The following is a 23066-nucleotide window of genomic DNA, read 5'->3' on the forward strand; positions in this document are numbered from 1 at the left end:
GAACTGTTTAAAAGAAGGCTTTTACTTAGGGAAATTATATCAAAAGTAATCAAGAGTTGTCATCCTCATACCTGTCAGTAGTATGGATAAGCTGACTTACAGGGGGAAATTGTTAATCCCTCATCAGGATAACCTAGGGGCTCTTGTGTATGTGGGTGCTGATGTAGGAGGTAGAAAATATAAGTGCCTTTACAAAACTGTTTATTGTAACAAAGGTTGCTCTTACATATAAAGATAAATACTTCGGGATAAAGACAAAGGCTTCGTTATCCCGGTCAGGTTGAATCGGTCCTCACGGCTTGTTAATCAGGCAGCCCTGGGGCAGCAGTGATTTGTTACAGGTTTGATCCAGAAAGGTGACTGCACTTAGAGAAAGACGTTTATGACGACAACGACCAACTCGGTGTCCTCGAACATCGGGGTTTTATAAACTTTTTCATTTCTAATTCTTCTTTTGATTAGCTAGGCTTCCCTTTTCCCACACCTCAATTGGTCTTCCTATTGTCTCCAGGTGGAAATCGAGACCAGTTTGGGTCACGAGAAAGGTCTGCCCGGGACGGTCTATTCGACACCATCCCTCGACTCTGGCCGGAGAACTAAGACACCTGCACTCATATTTCCTTTTATGACATCCTAGAACATTAATATCTATTTTTCTACATCTTTTGTTTGCCAAACCTCCTTTCCTGATCAAGTTCACTTCTAGCTATTGTATACGAGCGATGGTGTCAAAGTGTGGCATTGCTAATTCGACACGTAAATTCAGCACCTTGTGGAATCATTTTCGTTTCCACGTCATGTTTGTTATTTATTATAAATTTTTATAAACCTTTATTAGGTTTGAATTCAGTCTGGGGCCTCACAGTACTATATGATTCTGCTTTTTTAGTTAATAAATTTTCTGTTAGTAAGATCAGTTGATCTCGTATTATTTTCTTAAATCATTTTAGGTTCACATTTCAATTCAACTTCAGTATCACCCCTAAATAACATTTGCAAACAAATATAACATTGACTTCAACATGAATAGTTAGAATTATCTATAATTTAGTCTTACCCTTAACCAAAATAATTTAATCATTAACTTTAAGTTTAAGAAAAATTAGAGAAATATTTAGTATTTTTTATTCTGTAGACTCGCCGTATAACCACGCAAATTATTTTACTCTCAAAATGGGACAATGTAATGCCCCTAAAAAATTTTAATTTTGACTTTCTTCTTAGCTGAATAATTCTGGATACGATTGATTTTTAAACTGTAGAAATAATAAATTAAAATAATTTATTTATAAATAATTTTTATTATTTAAAACTTATGAATTAATATTTAACAGCTATCCTTTCATGGAAGATGCTAGCGGTGCAAATTGTTACATGAGAACTCGTTGCCCGTCCTGGTGCGATCGCATCTTGTTTAGTAAGTCAGCAAAATCTCTTGTTTACATGGTAAATACTTTGTAACATTTTTAATATTTTATAATTCTCAATTTTTCTGTTTTATTGATGTTTTCTTATCTTTAAAAAATTCTGTACTTCTGCACTGTTTTATGACAATTTTCAAATTTTTGTTTTTTTCCAATTAAATGACAATTTAAATTAAAAATTTGCAATTATATCACGTTATAAAAGTTCATAATGTTTAATATAATGAAATAATCTGTCTTATAACATTGGCATTGTAAAGGAATTGGTTTATTTTAATTAATTTTTGAATTGCTATTCACATTTTATTATATATATATATATACACTAACACATTTATTGAATTATAATAACTATTTTTGCTTTTATTATCCAAAATCTCCTCCAATTAACATGCAAACTGAAACTCAAATGCAAAAGAAATGTTTAACTGCCATATTTACTCCAATCTAAAACGCTCACCCATAGTGTTGTGTATTAAAATTTAATTCGTTTTTAAAAATGTTAATTAAAATAGTACAAATTTATAATTATTTCTGTCCGATATAAATGACAAATTGTTTCGCAACCTGTTAAGAATACTTTACAATAAAATATCATAACTCAAATATATCAGTAAGAGAAGTACCTCTCTTAATTACAGGCATATTATTATTATTCTGAAACTTTAAATAATAATTTTTCACTGAAATCAGTGTTTTACCAAAATCATTCAATATTTAACATTCATACTTATTTGTGTTAAAATAATTTTTGCAAAGAACAAAATTCCATATTTGTTGGTACTGGAAAATTATGTAAGGTGTTTTTTCATACTAGCTATCCATTCCAATTGTAATTTTGAACTTTATTATAAGAATAATAATAATTGAAATAACCTTGAAAAATGTAACTAGAAAATCTGTAGTGTACTTGTTGCATAAATAGCTGGCTATTTGGTGTCTAAGAAGGCAATGGTGAGAATGACTATCTTACCAGATGCAGAATGAATAATTGGTACCAAAGTAAATGACTTTAACATCACAGTTGATTTTACTAAGAAAATTGCATATACTCTACAACATTTAACAACATGGGCTTGAGAGTTGATTGCTTAGCTCTTACTTAATGAAAAAAGACTCATACAAGGTCTTGTCTGAAGTAGTTCCCTCCTGAATCTATATACCAAATTCAGCATTTTTGCCTTGAAAAGAATGCTTCCTGAAATGCTTCTTTTGGGATGATGCGCAGCTTCACTAATAAATTTTCTTTAATTTGCATCAATGGGTTCAAAACAGTGACTTTTGAGAGCAGATTTTAATTTGGAAAACAAAAAGAAGCCTGCAGGGGTTTAGTCAGGTGAATTTGGAGGTTGGAGAACAAGCGGCATCTAGTTCTTAGCCAAAAACTCTGTTATTGATAGTGTTTTGTGTACAGAGCATTGTCATGATGCTGTTCTTGCCAAGCAGTGTGTCTTTTCTTCCTCATTGCTTCATGAATGCATTTTATCACTTCCAGATGATATTCCTTATTTACTGTCTTTCCTTCTAAAAGAAATTTGTGTTAAATGGCACTATCAGAATCAAACAAAACAGTGAGCAAGACCTCCACATTTAATCCAACTTGTGTCATTTTTGGTCACAGTAGACTTTCCCATGCACTGTGATGACTGATGTTTTGTTTCCATGTCAAACTCATAGACCCACGTCTCATCTCCAGTGAGACATTTGTCATGAAATTTTTATCAGATCTATCCCATTCCAAAACTCTCTACTCAATTGCACTCACAGAAAGAGAATCACAAAACACAATCAACATGCGTTTGTGCGAATGAACATAACAATAAATGAAGATAGAACAAACTGCTTTCGGCAGATAGTATAAAAAACATGCTGGTCTCTACCAGCAAGTTTTTTGTACTAACTGTGCAAGCTGCATTCAGATTCAATTATCAGTTGGTGTGTAATTTAAAAAGTTAGTGAACTTTCTGGACAGACCTTATATATGATAAAATTGACAGTAAGTTTCTAAATATGGGTTGATGCAAAAGTTACTGGAATTTTCTAGACCTCTACAGAATATTTGAAATTGTTCTCCAACAGATGGCATCTATAAGTTTGTAGGGTATATAAATGAAGTAGGTTGAGGTGCACAGTCATAAGTGAAAAGATGTTGTGTGTGGCGATACCAACTTTTTAAATATGTCAAGTATTCCAGAGCTTTCTTGTAACCATGTTCTTATGGGTGCACTTTACAATTATCAGTTTGGTATAAAAAGTCAAATTTTATTGCCATACAGTGCAATCATTTGGCAAGAATGTCGTCGTCTCAGAGTCTACAAAGTACAATGGTAAATGTAAAGCAGGGCAATGTAAAGTCAAAAGTAAGCCACGCTCGGGCTTTTCGTCCCATTGGACGACAAGCCAGAACGGCCAATCCACATCCGGCTGCACGAGAAATGACTAAGACACTCGGTCACGACCGGTCCACCATAGTTTCACTTACCCGTCATTGGAAAGGTCTGCAAGATCAACGTTTGGGTCGACCGGCAGATGCCGCTTCATCTCTGCCGGGAGGTTCTTCCTCACCCCATATAGGTCAGACATTGCACCATCTCTCCGCTCCGCACATCGTTTCTTGGATGGAAAGCAGTTTGCCGACGACAACGAGGGAAAAAAATCACACTTTCGGTCTGTCAAAAAAACCAGAGGTTTATTCGGCAGGAATTCGTGTCCCGCTCAATTGAAGACAAAGATACTCAAATGTCATGGTAATTACTTTTTTGAGTAAATTGTTTTTTGTTTTTGAAGTAAATGTAGTACTTATAAAACTCCAGAAGCTTTTGCATCAACCCAAAGTTCTCTGAGAGTCATTATATAGAGATGGAATAGCTTTCAAGATAAAAGTTCAAGTAGGACTGTTTAATAATAATATGTGAATTGATGTACAGAAAATGAACTGGAGAGAACTAAAAGCAAATTATATGTGCATTTAGGGGTTTTGGGAAAATAGCAATGGCAGATGGTGCACAAAACAATTTTTCATTTTTTTTTTTTTTTTAAATGATGATTTTAGTATGTATTACTCAGATTTGAGAAACTCAAATATTATTTTTAGTTATTAATTTAAATAAATACAGTGGGTAATCTGTTAACGAACATAATCCATTCAAAGACAATGTATACTACATTGATTTATCATAGCTTTTTATGGGAATTTGATTGATTCATTCCGGAGATCCCAAAAAAATAAATAAATAAATTATATAATTTCTTACTATTTTTATTTATACGTAAATAAACTAAAAGCAATCTCTCTGTTTTTTTTTTTTTTTTTATGGATGGCACATCTTGTTTCTCAGATGTGATTTTTGTTACTTATTTATTTGCTTGAGTCTTAATAATTATATCTTCCTTAGCTAAGATTGTGCCTACTGTAGACCTGTTGAAGCCATACTGCGTAGCAACATCAGACATTTTCTGTCTACTCTCTACTTTGGCTATTATCTCTTGCTTAGTTTCTATAGTGAACACAGTTCTTGACAATCCCCTATTTTTAGGCTCCATAATATTATCAATTTTTTTTAATAAAAAGTTCAAAAAAGCACATACAAAGATTCAGAGAACAGAAATCAACCGGTGCAGTAAAGATTATGTATACAATTGTGAAAGTCTTGTTTCATAAACCACTCATAGATGCCATTAAAATGTAGTTTTACAACTACATTTTAATGGCATCTATATCACCCACTGTATTTAATAATATAGAAACAATAGAAACAACACTAAATTATACTGGAAATTAGAATAAATATGAAAAAACAGCACTTTTTAAATGATCAAAAACGTTCTTATATTAAATATTTGTGCTGGATGATTAAAGGTGCTGTTTTTTTGTATTTAATAATAAATTCTTGTTTCTTAATCCAATTTTTAAAACAATAAATTACTGCTTAAACTTTATTTTATTTCATTTTATTTATTAATAGTTTTTAAACAATTAAATATTATAAAATTACAGAATCACGACGAAAATAATCAACCGCAAGTTCGGTATCAGCTAGTAGGATCGAATGTTGCCATGGGTGACCATAAAGTAAGTAAACAGTACTGTACAAATATAAATGAAATAGTTATCTATTTATTTTTTCAATCTGTTTTCAATTTTAAGTTTTAAAAAATAACTGAAAAAATTAGTTTTTTTTAAAAATTACAATTAAAATTAATTTTGTTCTTTAAAAAAGTATTTAATGAATAAATCAATTGTATTATGCTAATATGCCAAATAATATTAGCCAGATATTAGCTATATATGTAATGATCTAAGCAAATTTTAACGTACCAATGCCCTCGATCTACCAGAACTTCTAATTCGAGCGTGTGCAAATAAAAATTTATTTTCGCCATTGATTAATTGTTTATAACGAAAATGCTATTTTGTTACTAAATTTAAACTGTGACTAATTGAAATTTAATGTTAAATACTTACAAAAATGTATTTTTGAACATCTTGTTTGTTCAGTTTTTTAAGATTTCAGTTTTGTAGGTACTATAAATGTATTTGATTGTTAGCATCGTGTCAATTACTCCTTTTTTTTTTTATTCAGTTAGCCAAAATCAATGCCATGTGTATAAACTGTTTAGTAATATCTTTAGGTGTGTCACAATATTTTTCTATTATTTTAATTTAATTTATAATAAATGAAGAAAAATCTGAGACTGTATTTAATTTAATCATTACTCTAAGCATTATTTTGGAGATCTGGTTAATGAATTATTTTGCATAGTAGTATAATGTGTGTATAGACACTCAAATTGATATGAAGTTATATTATTAAATCAGTTTAGTTTCTTTGCAACTAATAGATTTATTATAACGAGAAGTAACTTTTTTTAATTTTCTAATTTTTTTTTTTATTTTTTCACTCAATAAAAACTTAATTTCAAATTATAAAAATGACATTGCATGATTAAATTTGCAATAAACTTGCATGTGCATTGCAACCTTCTACACTAACTATTATGAACTAACAGTTTGGCTTTTATTTCTTGTCATGCAGCCGGTGCTGTTGGACTTTGATCTGATGCATGATGCAGGTATATTTTCTCATACTTGCAGATTTTATTTCATGTTAATTTTTCTTATTTGGTGATGTTATGCATAAAAATTTATCATCTTTATTCTCAAATAAAGTTTTTTTCCCCCCTACCCATTTACAAAATTATAAAATATTGTTTCTAAATAAATTGCATGTGAAATTTGCTTGTTGAAATTTTACTGTGTTGTTGTATTTATGAAACACAGAATTTATAATATATATATATGATGACTTCTCAATTTTTATTGATATATGGCAACTACTAAGGACTATGAGAATAGAGGTTTTAACATTTAGATTTTTATAAACTATTTACAAATATAAAATTATTAAAACTTTCGGTATTTTAAATATTATCGACAAATAATAATGCCGACAGAAATAAATCTATTACGGGGCAGTTTATGAAATTTATTTCTCTTGTTAATTCTTTTTGAACCAAAATATTTATTATGCGCTTTTGTACAACTGTTTAAATTTTTGCTTAAAGACAAATTATACAATATGAATAATTCTGAAGTCATCTGGATGATTCATCCTGATTACCATCATTGACAGATTAAAATTGACTCTTTGAAATTTGTAATTTAATTTAAATGAATCATATTTATTATCAAGGTTGTTTTATTTTATAATGCAATGAAAACAAATACAGATTAATAATAATTAAAATAGAATATAAATTAAAGTAGTATTATATTGGTAGGAATAAATACGTTCGTAAAATGATTTATGAATAGTAGCATATATGATAAATGAAAATGTCATTATTTGTATTTTCTTGAATTATTTTTAATACTTAAATTCAGTCTGTTTAATCATTACAAATCGATCTAATGTTTCAGTAATCGGTATCTGCGGAATAACTACAGATATCTACTATGGAAACGAAATATACATACAGTAAAACATGACTTCTCAAACTTAAACATCTTTAACTCAAAGGAAACAAAGTACTCTGTAGGTCTCAATGGAATAGCATAGAGATTAGTCGTCTCCAACTTGAATTTCTTAAATCTAATTTTCTTTAAGTCAAAGTTTTTCACAATCTCCCACACCAATTTGTTACTTTCAATTTTAATATTTATTCTATCCAAAGTGATCCAATTATCAGATTTCCATGAAATTTTCAGACAGTTAGTTGTATTTACCCTCCAACGCCAATTTTCAGACAACGTTCCAGTTCAAAGTAAGAGGTTCTTTTGTTCTTTTGCTTTATCTCAACAAGATGTACCTGAGTAACTGTTCAATTTAATTAGTTACATTGAATAGTTTGGTGAAAGGCATTACATGGGCTGTTTAAAACAAAAAAAAACTATCAAAAAATTCTTTATATAATGCAAGAGAGGTAACAGTACAAATCTATTCAGAATTGGCATTTTTTATTCTATTGTTCTCTAACACGAATCGTCTGTAACTCAAAGTTTTTTCCTGCCCCTCGGAGCTACGAGTTAGAGAAATTTTACATTATATATAAGAATGTTATCCTTTCGGCATATGATTTGAATTACTGTATATGCCAACATATAAGTTCGTCCCAAGCTTTTTGGCTCAGAATATTGGTTTTAGCTTACATTATCTGTATAAGTTGACCCAGTACAGTACATACTATTTATAGTCTAGAACTAAAGTATAGATATTGTATACGGTTCACTATGGCAGAAGCATATAAGGTTTTTCTTTATAAAGGAAAATGTGCTTTCATCAGTAACAAAGTTGTTTAATGTTCTATTATTGTATCATTAAATTTAATGAAGACTCATCATGTAATTTGACCTTTAATTCTGGAGTTTACCCCCGGCTTAAAAAGTTGGTTTATATGCTGGCATATTTAGTCTTTATCTCAGAATAGTTTCGGTAAAGGATCTGATAAATCTCTACTATTAATAAATTAAGATATCTTCATTTAAAACAATAATAATAATAATATCAAAACTGGAGCGTGTTGTCTTATTGAATGTGTTCTTTTGCATTACTTCTAAAATAGTTTTTCAGTTGATCAGTTTTTTTATGTTAATAGAAAGAGCAATCTATGTTAGATATATAATAAATACAATTGTTGGAAAAAAATTCATAAGAATAATTAAAATTTGGATAAAAATAATAAATTATAATAGGATTTAGTAGATTTTAATTGACTTGCAGACCAAATTTAGATATGCTAGTGTGTGCAAAAGAGGTTTGAATCAAATTAAGAACACAAAATTCTAACAGTAATATATATATATATAAAAGTACACAAACTTGATGATGCAATACTATTAACTTGTAAGTCAAAAACATATTTATTGGAAGCACTTTTGCTATTAGAATTATTGAGACTTTACTCTATAATAAAAAAAATGTTAATTCTTCTTAGTTTGATTGCTATACAGCTAAGGTTATTGCATGTGCAATTTTAGTGTTGCAAATTTGAACATGTGACAATTACAGACTGTTCCATAAAACAAGTTGTAAACCTGTTCCCATGTATACAACATATTATATAGTTTTTATATGTATATTGCATAGTAGTTTCATTCAGTATTTGTGAGAAGTGTGTAAGTGGGCTTTGAATTTAACCATGCAATTGAGCTAAATTTGTATAACTTTTGTTTATGAAATCAAACTGAAGCATAATACAGCCAAAGCAACCCAAACAACTCAAATATTTATATAGCGCTTGGGCAAGAAAATTTGTAATAAGATACATAATGCAATTATAACAAAATATTGATTTTAATTAATTCAGTGTATGTTAAAATATGAAAATAATTGCCCAATATGAATTTATATTTTAGAAAATACAAGGGAAGCGGTGCTTCCGCCGCTTCCAATGACGGCACGCCACTGCATTGGCCAATAGACAGTCTTGCTACTTTAAGATAATGCTCATCCCCATGCATTATAGGAAATACTAAAAATGTAGCTGTTGAGATTTCTCTCGTTCTCTTCATCCGGCACATGGACTTTTCACCAAGAGATTTTCATTTTTCCAAAAACATGTATCATTCCCTAGCTGAAAAACATTTATGTAACAAATGGCAGTGTATCAAGCCTTGATGTATGGTAGACGAGGAAGTTTTCAAAAGTTCTTTTAGAAAGACAACTGTCCTCTTGTTTCTCATTGGTAGAAGTGTGTAGATGCCAAATTTGATCAAATTAGCAGATCATTTCTCATGCTTTGAAACAGTCAATTTTACAGATTACATTCATATATAAAGTTGTACACAACTTTATATATGAAAATTAATAAATACATTAAGACCCCACATGCATTCCTAGAGGACAAAGTGCTAAGCGAAACAGCGTTAAACGAGGTCATTTTAACATAGAGTAAATAGGGATAGGTGAACACCCGACCAAAAGTAAACAGATTTTACTTTAATTTTAAGTTATTTTTATATTAATTTGAATAATAATATATGTTAAATAACACACAAACACATGCATACAGAAATGTAAAGTTCATTTTTTGTGATAAAGGTTTAACTTTTCTGAAATTTGTTTTTTTTTTTCAATAGTCATGAAGTTTCGTTTGTCGCTTTTTTCTTTCTTTAAGCCAATGTCGTTAGCAGAAGACCGCATCCAAAACTCCTCATTTGCTTTTGCACTCCTTTCAAAATCTGGATCGTTCGCTACAATTTGATCAACGATTTAAGTTATCATTACCAAACTTTTACTAAGGAAGTCCGTAGAGAAATTTTTTGGGTTCTTCGTTTTCAGAATCTCTATTCTCCAATTCCTTATTCTGCCAGTTCTTGAACGTCATCGTCGGTAAGTCTCTCACCGGAAATCTGCAGTAACTCCTCAATATCCTGCTAGTCTACATCTCCTAGCCCTACTGTATTGATTAGGTTGACAATTTGGTCTACCTAACGATACAGCGATGGGCTTTTCTCTTTGAGAATTCTTGGATACCTGTGGCCTAACTTCTTCTACACTCTGTTCACACATGTATCAGTTAATTCTTACTGTGTATCAGAAAATTTTAACCTTTCTGAAGATTTAGAATCATTAAATGGAAGTACAAAATTACAATTGCATGCAAGACATTTATTAATACAATAAGATACGAATTTAATCTAGTGGTGTTAAATTATAAATAAACAGTTACTTAATAAAATTGAATCTTTTTAATACACACAAAATGTGACCTTCCGAAACAATTCTAGAATAGAACAATATCAAATTGAAACCACATTTTTAATTTTGTATACTTTGTCATTTGTAAAAATATATTTGGTTATTTCAATAATGCACTTAATTTCAAATTTAAAATTGTCAGCAAAGACATTTTATATACAAATGTCCTCAGCGTGTGGTAGCAGAGTTGGTAGATATACTGGTCCTTGAACTATGCTCTCAAGTAGAGTTAATATGTCAGGTTGCTGATAGCTGGCATTAGTTGCAGTACAGTGAGATGTTGGTTTATCCATTTGGTTAGTAGGTGGTTTTACCATTTTAAAGCATTTTTGTAACTTTTTTCTACTATTCTGTCAAAAAATCGTATTTGTAATTACATTTTTTAATTTCATATCATGCATAAAGAAAGAGGAAGTATATTTGGTTTATAAAAAAAAATTTAATAAGATGATAATTTGAAATTACAGATGAGGATGTGGATAAATCGAAAATAAGATGATTTTCGATTTAATTTATCCAGGTTTTAAATAGAGATCTGTTATATTGCTACATATTGAGAATGAAAGTTTTGTAATGTCGAGTAATGTTCTGAGTATCGAGTATATCTGCTCAATACGTAAGTAATGGTAAAATAAATTTGCATTTTACTGTTTTATTTTATTACATATGTATGACAATATAATTAGGAAAACCATAGCTTATCCTCTGATATATCTAAATAACCATATTAGTTTAATTCCGATAAAGACAAAGTATTTTTTAAATAATTTATTAGCTTTAACACTACATAAAGTGTGATGTACAATTTTACTTGATTCCGTATAGTGAGAAATAGTATTCGGGATGAAATAGTTTTGTATTTTTGACATGAGAAATTACATTTATTATATGACCATCATATTGCCTCTACATATTTTGGTAATTTATATAATACTAGCAGACGAACCCGGCGTTGCTCGAGCAGAAAGTAACGGTAGCGAAGATTAATTCCCTCTACCTCTTCCCAGCGGGGGATTTCCAAAAAGCTTTTATTAGCGTGCATTCTCATAGCGTAACCTACTAAAGCGCAGTTAAAAATAAAAAATCGCATCTAAAAATAGTACAGAAGAAGCTGTTTCTTAGGCTAAGCCTTAATTCTCTCCCCCGCGGGAGGGGGGAATTTCGAAAATCCCTTCTTAGTGTACATTCTCCTCTGCGCTTATTATCATCATCATCGTCAACCCATCTCGATTATAAGATTCTGCACTATCAAAAGTAGAATAGGAACGAAGATTTATTGATTGCCTACTACACCTGTCCTTTGTTTACATAGATCTAAAACATCACTAATATGTCTGTCTTTTAGACTCCATGTCATCACTAATAGCTATCACTGTCAAAATCTAATAATACTGCCTGAACTCTTGCCATCCTATGTTTACCTATTTTATTTGTCAACCTCTAACTCATCATCCTCTAATTATCTCTAAGTTATTGTGTGTGTAAATATGTTGAATATGTTGTCTAAATAGTTGGCATTTCCTCTTTCCTCTAACAGCCTATATTTGAAATCCAAGAACTAAATCTACTACTTTTTAATCCTTTTCTCTGACCTGTTTTTGCCTCAACTTTAATCTCTATCTCATTAAATTAAAAAATATAAATTGTGAATAACATATAGCTCTTTTCTCACTATATTTTCTTGACCCTAACGAAAACGCCCAAAAATATTTAAAAATGAACGCAAATTGTAAGTAGACACAGTCTAATCAATTTAAAGTCTAAAATCGTGAAAGTGACAGTTAATAGAAATGTTAACGACATTCACAAATAAATAATTTTCAAAACCGAATTAAAATAGTATTTATAAGCAATCCTTAGAAAAACAAAAAAAGAAATATCTGAGTTGAAAACGAGAGAATTTCATATATTAAAAGAATTTCGAATGTTTACAGCTGACTCTCCTTATGCTCGAGCCAAACTTACTGTGGGGTTCGGGGCCGTTATTATTTATATTACGCACGTTTTGGATAGGGTCCTGCCACCAGGTGTGTTTTACCAGACACACCGCCCATTGAGACGAAGTAAATGATTAAGGCGCGAGGGTAAGAGTCACTCCGAAATCCAAGAATGAGCCTCTCGGGAAGAAGAATACAGAGTCAGATATAATCAATTAAAGGGAATTTATTAGCAAAAAAAAAATGAAAGTTCCGAACAAAGTTAGGCAAATTTCCAAAAATCGGATTTGATATCTTTATCTATACAACGAGGGGCGGTACCTAACGGGGGTATTCGAACTACGCGACTCACAACATACCAGGTAAACAAGATGTCTTCTCTCGTCTGTTCAGACAGTCGGTCAGTCTCTTGATCCTGTTTCACTCTCTCTCTTTCTTGCTCGTACTGCTCTGGTACTGTCTGGACTGGACTGCACTCTCTGGCTGCTTAGGTCCTGTGTGTGTCTGACCGCCTCTGGTCTATTCTCTTGTCTGTTGTCCTCGGTATTTTTCTCTCTCTGGTTCGTCTTGTCTGCTCCTTGTCTGCTGTACCACACTAGTCTGGACTAGACTAGCTTGCACTGGACTGGATTAGACTGCACTAGCTTGGACTGGCCTAGCCTCCACTAGACTAGCTACACTGGCTGACGGCACTTTCTCTTCTGTCCTGTTTCGTCCGTAGTGTCTCTTCTGTGCCTTCCTGACACAGAAGAGACCCTACGAACATTATTTTTGGGAGTTCTCCTGTGTGTGTCTCTCTCTCTCTTTTGTGTCGGGCTGGAGCTCTCCTTTTAAATACTTCCAGCCTGAGAAGGTTCGTCATCGGGTGATGATTTATCGGTGGTGTCGTCATTGGGTGATGATTTACTGGCGGTGTCGTCATAGTAGCTGAAATGATTGTTTTTATTTTGTTATTTGGTAATGACATCGAATTTTAGCAAAGTCATCATTGAGTTGATGTGACTCATCTTTGTTTTGTGGCAGTTCTCATCATTATTCATTGATTGCTTTGACTAAGTTCTTCGTTTGATATGTAAACATTGTAGAAATCCGAAAGAGAGGAGTACGATGTTTCCCATTTTTATGTTTATAATCCTTTATAAATTAGTTTAATTACTTAATTACTTCTTCCTCTTTTCCTTGGCATGTTGTGAGATTTCGATAATAAACCGTTTTATTCTAATTCGCTTATTTAAATCATTTTAAGTTGATATTAAAATTTAGAAAAGGGGGAGTCCCTAGATCAGTAAAATAGGCGAATTTCTCTTACAACTTCGGTTGTTGTTTAAGATACAGTTAAAGTTGTTTAAGGTACAGTTAAAGTTCACGCGAATACATAATTAGCAAAATAAGTAAAAATAAGTGATTAAGCAAAAATTATTACAAATGTAAATAGTAGTTCACAAATGCTAACATCGAGGTATTTTTGGAGGGGGGAAATGGTGGTCCTCACATTACGCCGTGAAGAAATTGCTGCGCTCGAAGTGGCAGAAATATTTATTACGCCACTATCGTAGCATTAGAGCTATTGGCAGCTCAAGAACCAGTATATCTATCGACTCTGACGGTAGTTAGGTTCCGAAAAAGTGCCGTGTTATGCGAATGTCTATGCAATACGAAACAAAGGATTAGAACAAAACGTGGGGTTGTGTTCCAAAAGTTAGCAAAAGCGCATTATTTTTCATAATTAAGAGAAAATATGTTTATTAAAGCAATTAATAATTAACAATCACAATCAAAAGTTTTGCACCTTAATGTAAATTTTTACGTCGACACCGTTAAACAGGACGTTTTCTTTTTGGCAAAATATCGTCGTCTTCCAAGCTTTCCCGCTGACCTTAATCTGAAGTATCAACATCATCTTGATTATGCTGCAATTTGAAAAAAATTTAGACTTATAAATTCCCATTGTCGTCCGTCCGTCTGTCTTTCTTTCTTTAATCTCGAGAATGGAGTTAGATACAATAAAGACGAGACCATATGCGGAAACCTTAGGGACAGGAGGCCCGATTAACTATATACGAACTCCTACGCCACCTTATTTCAATTCAAAACTTTTCCTCGGAAAGGAGTTAATAGATGACTGGCAAGAGTCTATTGTTTAACAGAAAGTATGATGTACTGGAGTCAGCCACTACTAATTTGAGGTGGAGCATATATTTTAAATTAAATAAATAAAAAAATTGCACCCCGGCATTGTGACTGTCATAATAAATAATTGCTCGTTTTTCTCTACTTGTTTTTTTCATAAAATTTGATATTTTTATCTAAATTACGATCAGTTCTCATTAAACAAAACCGTGAGGAAGGCACGAAACAAATTTGAAAATTTCAATATTCTAAAATCCGTGGACAAATGAGACGACACGCATGCTTTCTCGAATTAAAAAAATATCCAATGACAATGATTGTATTAAAAATTGTGACGTTTCGTACCGGGATGTCTCCAATTTTCCAACCGTACTGTACGAGGGATACCTGTAGGGTAAACATTAATAAATTCGTGATAAAATTAATTATTCTTTAATTATCCTACGTAGCCTATATTTCGTAATTGGAAATGTTAACTATACTAATAAAGAGGCTGCGCGTTGAGGATAACAGCGTGGCTTATTGTCATGAATATATTTATATCTTAGTTTTATAGGGGTATTTCTTATGTTGCGTACGGGTGGATAAGTTCGTGGTAATACATTGCTAATTTCGCGAGAGGATACTTTAGCCTATATATTGTTAATCGAACTAATTTTTATTGTAATCTTTTCTCTTACACTTTTATCTGCAAACGTACATACATGTGCAAGCTTACGTGCATACACAAAATAACTTCAATGTTCATCTGAATCGCAGCACATCCATCACACACACACACACACACACACACGTCGTCCCCGACTTTATATGATTCCTGGCATTTCTTGTTGGACTCAATAATGGTTTATACCATTTCATAGGTATAATCCATTATTATACAAAAGACATTACTTTTACTTTTGTCATGTTAAGACTGCCTTTTGTTTTCGTTGTAATTGTTACGAGAAAGCATAAGATTTCTTGAGAGAACGAATCATACAGGAACACAATCGAGATGGAAATATAAGCTTTTATTGATTTCTGAGGATACGCATTTTGGACATCGTGCCCCGTCGGTTCTCTTTTAAATTTGGTTAAAACATTATAAAATTTAGTTATAGTTAAAAAAATTCATAAAGCTATAATGAACATACAAGTAATATCTGAATATCTGTCATCCAGGTAATTTTGTGTTACAGACAGCTGGATTCCAATATAAAAATGCCTAAGTAAAATGTAAATTAATACAGGTACTCCTCACTTTACGACCTGTCTGCTTAACAACTAATCGAGTTTCGATCTGCAATTCGGGGAATCCCCTTTCTCGGCTTGAGTGTCGGTCAGTGGCGGATGGTGACACGCGCACTAAGCGTACTATAATAGTCTTTTTATGAATAAATTTGAAGTTTGTTGCATAATTTGTATAATTTTACAACGATTCTATAGTCCCGACGCAAGCTCCTCGCTTATCGACCAATTCGTTTAACGACGTAGTCGTCGGAACGGAACTCGGTCGTAAAGTGAGGAGTATCTGTAATAAAATGAACACCTGTGTTTTATAAAAGACGATTAAGGTAAAATTCTATTAAAAGTTGGTATAGAGAGACTTGTATGATCTAAAAAAGAAATAAAATCTGTTAAAATTGTATTTCGAGTAACCAAATAAAAAAAAGTAAATTATAAAAGGAAGTGTAAGAAAATGCGATTAAAACTGCAGTAACCAGATTGCTGTGAAATTTAAAAGAGGACCGACGAGGGTCGCTCATATTAGAACGTTTACTTAGTATTGGAATATGTAGTTTCGCGCCAGCAGAATTCCGAAACGGTGCATCACCAGCAATGGCTTGCGGTGAAAATTTGTACGTCCACGGGTCCCGAGCACAGTATATAGGGTTTTTCGAATAATACTGTCTGGTCAAGTCGACATTGTGGATACTTCGAACTCCAACCTATTCTCCCGCGCATTGTTCGTCCTTTGATAGGTCCACCGTCTTCATTTTCACTTGTATTCCGTGTGAATAATAAGACAATTACGGTAAACAAGCACCGCACTCAAAAGCGCTATAAACTATACAATTTTGTAATATTTGTCTTCGTATTTTCAAGAGATGTCTTGATAAAGAGAAGTTTAAGTTATAGAAAAGTTTGAGAAAGTCGGGTATTAAATTGTTGACTGGAAGTTTTTTCTTTGGTACGAAGGTTTACTATAATATTACATTCTGGTGAAACTTGGAAAATACTTTAACCAAATTAAATGTTTCGGTAAGCAAATGGGTAATGACTCTATATTGTGTGCCAAAGTGTGTGAATTTCGTAAGCATTTTAAAGGAGAACTGGTTCATCCTCCACGATCCCTATTCAAGCATATACGTGGTATTTACGTATACACGAGAACTTGAATAGGGATACGTTGAAGAAATGCTAGTAAAAATAACGAAATTTTAAAAACACTCTATACATTATAAAATTAAAAATAAACAAAATAAAGGATTTGTTTTTGAACTGGAATTTGCCGACGAAAACCGTACAAATACGTTGTACAGTACATCTAATACGCCGTAAATTCGAAGGTAGTTTCTTCGTGTGACCCTCATTATCTACGCATTTGCGTTAGCCCACTATCGAAGATTTACTTCGTCTTTTTGGGAGAAATTATTATTATTTATTTTGAAATTACAACTGGAAAAGTGTGTTAAAAATTGTAGATCTATAAATTCCCACTGTCGTTCGTCTGTCTGTCTTTCCTTAATCTCGAGAACATAGTTAGATAGATGAAAGTCGATACCAGATATGGAAAGCTTAGGGGCAGGAGGTCCCGATTAACTATTCGCGAACTTCCGATGAAAACCGGAAGTCACATTATTTCAATTTAGAAATTTTCTCCGAAAGGTGCTGGATAGACGACCGGCACGACTCTATTATTAAAGGAAAAATATGATGTACGGGGGCAAGTCACTATTAGTCTGACATATTTTAAGTTAAATTAAAGGAAAAAAAGACTACAATTATATATATTTAAAGTATAAGAATTGAAACAAGTATTTATTAATTAACGAGCAATTACAACGATGAAGGGCTGCAATTTTTAATCATATATTTAATTTAAAATAATGCCCTCCACCTCAAATTAGTAGTGGCTTGCTCCGGTACATCACACTTTCCTTTAACAATCAATAGTCATGCTGGTCACATAACTCCTTTGGGGGGAAATGTTTGAATTGAAATAACGTGGCTTCCGATTTGCATCGGAGTTCGTACGTTGTTAATCGGGTTTCCATTCCGGCTTTCGTCTATCTAACTCTGTTCTCGAGATGAAGGAAAGGCAAATAGACGGACACTGGGAATTTATAGGTCTACAATTTTTTTTCTTTTCAAATTGTAGTCCAATAACGTGGAATTTCGTGTGTGTAGAAGGATGGCGAATGAAATCTTGTTGTGTTTTGCCACAAAAGCGGTATACCAGTTACTACAAAAATTTCCCTCAAACTTTTTTAGTCTAGTTATTAGTCAGGTTAAGAAATTTTAAATATATTGTATTATTTATAAGTTTTAGAAGATTTAAAACTTTTTCCAGTGTTAGAGAAGACGAAATAAAGAATATATTAAGTTAAAATTCGGAAAAGTGTCGGTAATTGTTTGTTTGTTAAACTTAATATTTCGTTTATTTCGTCGTCTTTGGCGCCAAAAGACGACAGATTTTATTTACCGGTGTCGAATTATTTCGGGTAAGTTTTGGTTTATCTAAAAAGAACCTAGTGTAAAAGTATTTAAATTAACGAATTAGAATAGGCATATAATATATTTTTGTATTTTTATTTTACGTAGAAAATATTTGAAGGTAACATGTGAATTCTTTGTTTCTTTTTGTAGCCAGTCCTATTATGGTTTAGACTCCTGCCCGCAACAGGTACGCTTAATCCTCTACTCCTACCGACAATTGTTATATGTCCCGCACCGGAAATATGGACCAGCAACTACAAACGGTCGGGCTTTAGGAATTATTGCAGTTTGCCCATTTCCGGTAACGGTAACGATAGGCAAAAGAGAAGAAGCGTAACCGGAAACTGGATAACGAACAGTCCTCAGTTAGATAGGTTGTCGATAGATAGCGCTCCTCTGCGCAACCAACTGCACGTGGGTTCGCAGTCTAGTCGTTTCAATAGCCATCACTCGTCCTCCTCCGAAGAATGGTACGCCGAGATGGGCGCCAATTTCCTCAAAAACGGACATTCCGCCAACTGCGCTAACGGCGACGACGCTCCGTCGCGCGATGGCAAAACCCAAGTGGGAAGGTCGACGGTTTACGATCCCTTCGGTAGAACGGAGAAGGGCGAAGGCCCCCCGGACCACAGAGACAATCGCTTCGACGGTGCCGTTTTGCCCGCCGACGGCAAGCGCCGGCTGTCTGTCCGCAGCGACGTTTCTTACCTCCGTTCCAGTCGGGAACTAAAAAGGAGTTGTTGCCCTTCCACCTGCAATATCGTTTGATGCATGTAAATTGCATGTAGTAAGTTCTTTTCCTTTTGTTTTATATTTTTATTTAATTTTAACCTTTTTGTCTTATTATTATTATGTTTTAATTTGTTTACCGCCGTTTTGTTATTATTTAAATTACCGTTTGTTTCTTTATTTGCACGTTTTTGTTTTAAATTGGCCCGCAGAGTTTGCAATTGTTTTATAATTATTAAAACTTTCGTTTCTAGGCCTGCGCTGGACTAACGCACTTAATTGTCTCCCGAAACCGGTTTAACGCGCGCTCATTAGAAAATTTTCTTTATTTCTAACCGTAATTCTAATTCGTCCTGTGTTTTCAAATAATTATGTTTTTAGCACCTACGAATTTATAACGAATTTTCTCGTCTGCCACCCTTTATTTACCGTAAATTATTTATTTATTTAGAGAACCTTCCATTGCTTTTAAGAAACTTGTATGCAGAATATTTTGTTTTTTACTTGATTACCGAGAAAACATTATTTTCTGGCCACGCTCGAGTATATCGGGTTATATTTTTAATTTCGTGTCAAATATATTAAAAGGCCCGAGCTGGTAGTGGGGGGTTTTAAATAGGAAACGTGGAGTACATGCGCACTTGCCGTTCTGGGATTTTTGTGTCTCCGGGTGGCGGCCACGTTCGACGATACGTCGATGGTTAATTTGCCAGGCGGATTCCGATTGTTTGACGGCGGCGGTTAAATTTCCACGTAGTTTAATCTTTTCGAAAAGCGTTTCGTCCACGCGCTTCCGCGTAATTTAACGGGGGGAAGGAATTTTGCCGCCCTTCCGAGCGGACGGCGGAAGAAAGGGTTTATCGGGCGAAACGGAAGTAAAGGAATTAATGGAAGGTTTTTCTTGTTTTTTTCAGAAGTTGCCCACCGCCATTTTTCATCCGCATCATCGCCCCATCTACTCTCGTGCGACAGCTTAAATCTGACGCTTCCTCGAATCAGTCTGACGGTTCCGACCAGTCCGGACTCCGCCACCTTCACCAGATACATTCACGTCAAGTATCCCGGTTCTCCCGTTCGCATATTCCGCGAGACGACGGTGTAGCAACCTTTTGGGTTCGTCGTCCAAGTGGTCATTTCCCCACGATCGTTCGAATAAAACCCCGGCGGAGCCCCGTTTCCGTCGGAGGGCCGACGCCCCCTGCCGGCCTCTTTGTATAATTATACATAAGAAACAGTATTTCGTTCCCGTTTCCGCTTCCGGAAACCGGGGAAACCTCCTTCGTCGCCTCTAGTATTATTCGGTGTCCTCCGTGCCATAATAATTAATAATAATAATATGCCAAAAATCACCGTTCGATAATTATCTGCAGCATTATGTAAGTAGCGGACCGGGGAAGAAAACCGTCGGTAAATAGGTCGGCCGGGTGGGAACGATTTTCCAACGGGCCCGGTCCCGTAGAAATTAGACCGGTGATCCGGTCCGAGGAAAAAGCGGAAGTAATTAGGGAAAAACCCTAACGGACCGAAGGGAATTCGGGTGCGCGACTAGTCAGATTTCGGCCGGAGCCAAACCTTCCCCGGGTTTCTGGGTAAACTTCTTCACCCCCGACGAAAATGGCGTAAGCTTCCGCCACTTGGGATTTAAAAGGCACGTTCGTTTCCGGTCTTTCTAAATTCGGAACGGGTAGAAAGGAAGTTGTCCGGGAAAGCCCGAGTACCGTTAAATGCGCGGTAGAATAATAGGTCGGTGTGTAAATTAGGCAGATTTTAAACCCCAGTCCGGTGGTTCCCCTCCCTCCTCTTCGCTTTGGCACCCGGTCCGAAATAATTCCGTACCCGAGTTCGGAAATAGAAAAACCCGGGGAGTTTTCTCTTTCGGTTTTAAAGTATTTTAATTTAAAGGAAATTCCTATTTATTGGGAAGGACAGCGGATTTAAGGTAAAGTTGGCAGAATCCTTTTTTCGTCCGCCGAATTAATCCTAGCGAGTTGTGAAAACAGAATGAGAATACGGGCGGGGCCTTACTTTGCCCTTCCGCCGATCGTTCCTACCGGTTTGGCGCCCCAATCAAAAACCGAGTTATTATAGCTTTAAAGTTTAAAGATTTTAATAATAATAAATATATAAACCGCGTTAAAGAATCGTTGGCCGGATATTTATTGTTTTAAAAAATAGATTTTTCTATTGTACCCTCGTTCCGTGTTACGAGCGTTATGAAAGTTCAAAGTGTTTATTCCCCCATCTCGTCGTATCCGATATACGATTTTCCTAAATATTTCCACGTACCGTTACGTTCTCCGTCGTCCTAATAAAAAAAGAAAACACGGCGCGGAGGGAGATTTCTCGACCCCGTCCGAATCTAGGAAAATTTACTCTCGGATAAGAAATTCCTTAAATAAATACGATCTGCCGTCGTTACCTTTACGTCGACGGTCTGTGGGAGGCGGAGAGGAGTAACGGATGGATAATTCCCATTCGTAGTTTCGACTTTACTATTAAAAACGGGTGGAATGGGATATTTTTACGTAAGAATCGAAAAATTGGCGTTTGGCCCGGGACCGGGTACCCGTGGGCGACGTAAATATCTTCCGGTATTCCGGAAAGGAGTGGAGAAACGTCTGTCCGTAAATCGTCCCGACTGCCAAACTTTCGGTTTTAGTATTTGGGGCGGAGAGAATTTCCTGGAAATTCTCCCCCACGATTGGAGAAAGCCAAACGTAACGGGTGAAATATGGTAAGGATTTTGCGGGTGGCGGTTACGTTACGGAAAACGGGCGGGGCGCGGATAAGGAAGAAGGCAGATTTAAGATTTCCTCACTGCTTACGTTAAATTTAAAAGTCCGGATTCGGAATCCGTAAACTTCCGTCTGGGGGCGTGGGAGTAAAAGGAAAAACGGAACGGACTTACATCATGCTGCTGCCGTTATCGCTTTCCCTCCCCGCCTATTCGTATCTTTGAAATTTATAAGTGTGTTTCTGTCGTCGTGTCGTCGTTTATCCAACTGTACAGATCGTGTTTATAATTATGTAAATAGCGTCGGATACGCATTACTTAATCGGTAGTTTCCGCCGTGCCCGTGCCATATTTCGGTTCCTTTTATTATTTTTTTTATTTTATTTTTGCCCTTCGTTTCGTCGACGCTCTTCCGTTCTCATCCGGAAACGGAATTATTTTAGTTTTATTCCGCGTGGTAACCCGTGTAAATATCGTTTAACACCGGTCCCTTTTAGTCCTTTCGGATACGGCCGACGACCTAAAATCCGACCTTTTCCAATTTCCATGCCTCCTTCCTTCACCCGCCGACGCTGGCTAGACGTTAGTACTTCGGTAGCATTTCCGGGGTTCTCGGCCCCGTCGGATTTTGGGCCGTCTACCGTCCGTCGGTAGACAGTACAAGTTTCGGTATATTTCGTTAGGCATTTCTTTCCCGGAAGTTTGCGTGGAATCGTCTGTTCCGTTTCACCCTTTCAATCGGAGTTCAAACGCAATATCTAGTTGTTGTCGGTGACAAATTCGGCCTAAGTGCTTTTGTAAACATTTATACATAACTGTGCCAAGTTGCAAAAATGACTGTGATCTATCTTCCTCCCGTGTGGCATGCACTATATTTATCCGTATTACCGTAAACGTGTGAATTATTCTTATTGGTCGAACGCAAATTGTGGAAAAAGTTAGAGTTTTGCATTCTTAGAGGAAATTGCTGTTTTAGAGATTGTAAATATTCGATTATCTAGTCCCTATTTTATAATGTTACCGAATCGAGCAGCTGTAGAATAATATATTTAATCGTGTGTTAACGACGAAACACAAGTAATTACGTAAGAAAATAGATAGCTTGGTGACTATATGTAGCATCCGCAGTTGTTGATCTGTACTTATGTTCCAGAAATATGTAAAAATAAAAATTTAATGACGCACGTTAATTTTTCACGTTTTACAGACG

At 34.5% G+C, this 23066-nt stretch overlaps 1 protein-coding gene across 3 annotated transcripts; it reads left to right on the forward strand.

Moving 5' to 3' along the window:
* The first annotated feature begins 1337 nt into the window (after positions 1-1337).
* On the forward strand, positions 1338-23040 carry LOC136979395 (inositol polyphosphate-5-phosphatase A-like). 3 transcript variants are annotated; one of them, XM_067275339.1, is made up of 4 exons: positions 1338-1446; positions 5422-5496; positions 18544-19180; positions 20037-23040. In XM_067275339.1, the coding sequence occupies exons 1-3, from the start codon at positions 1345-1347 to the stop codon at positions 19159-19161; spliced, it is 795 nt and encodes a 264-aa protein (XP_067131440.1). In that variant the 5' UTR covers positions 1338-1344; the 3' UTR covers positions 19162-19180; positions 20037-23040. The 3 variants fall into 3 exon arrangements, with proteins under 3 accessions (XP_067131440.1, XP_067131442.1, XP_067131441.1); XM_067275341.1 differs by having other exon boundaries at positions 18544-18580; XM_067275340.1 differs by lacking the exon at positions 20037-23040 and adding an exon at positions 19377-19575.
* Positions 23041-23066: the final 26 nt, after the last annotated feature.

Source organism: Centruroides vittatus, unplaced genomic scaffold (genome assembly GCF_030686945.1).
Source record: "Centruroides vittatus isolate TY-2023 unplaced genomic scaffold, ASM3068694v2 contig_620, whole genome shotgun sequence".
Classification (NCBI taxonomy): domain Eukaryota; kingdom Metazoa; phylum Arthropoda; class Arachnida; order Scorpiones; family Buthidae; genus Centruroides; species Centruroides vittatus.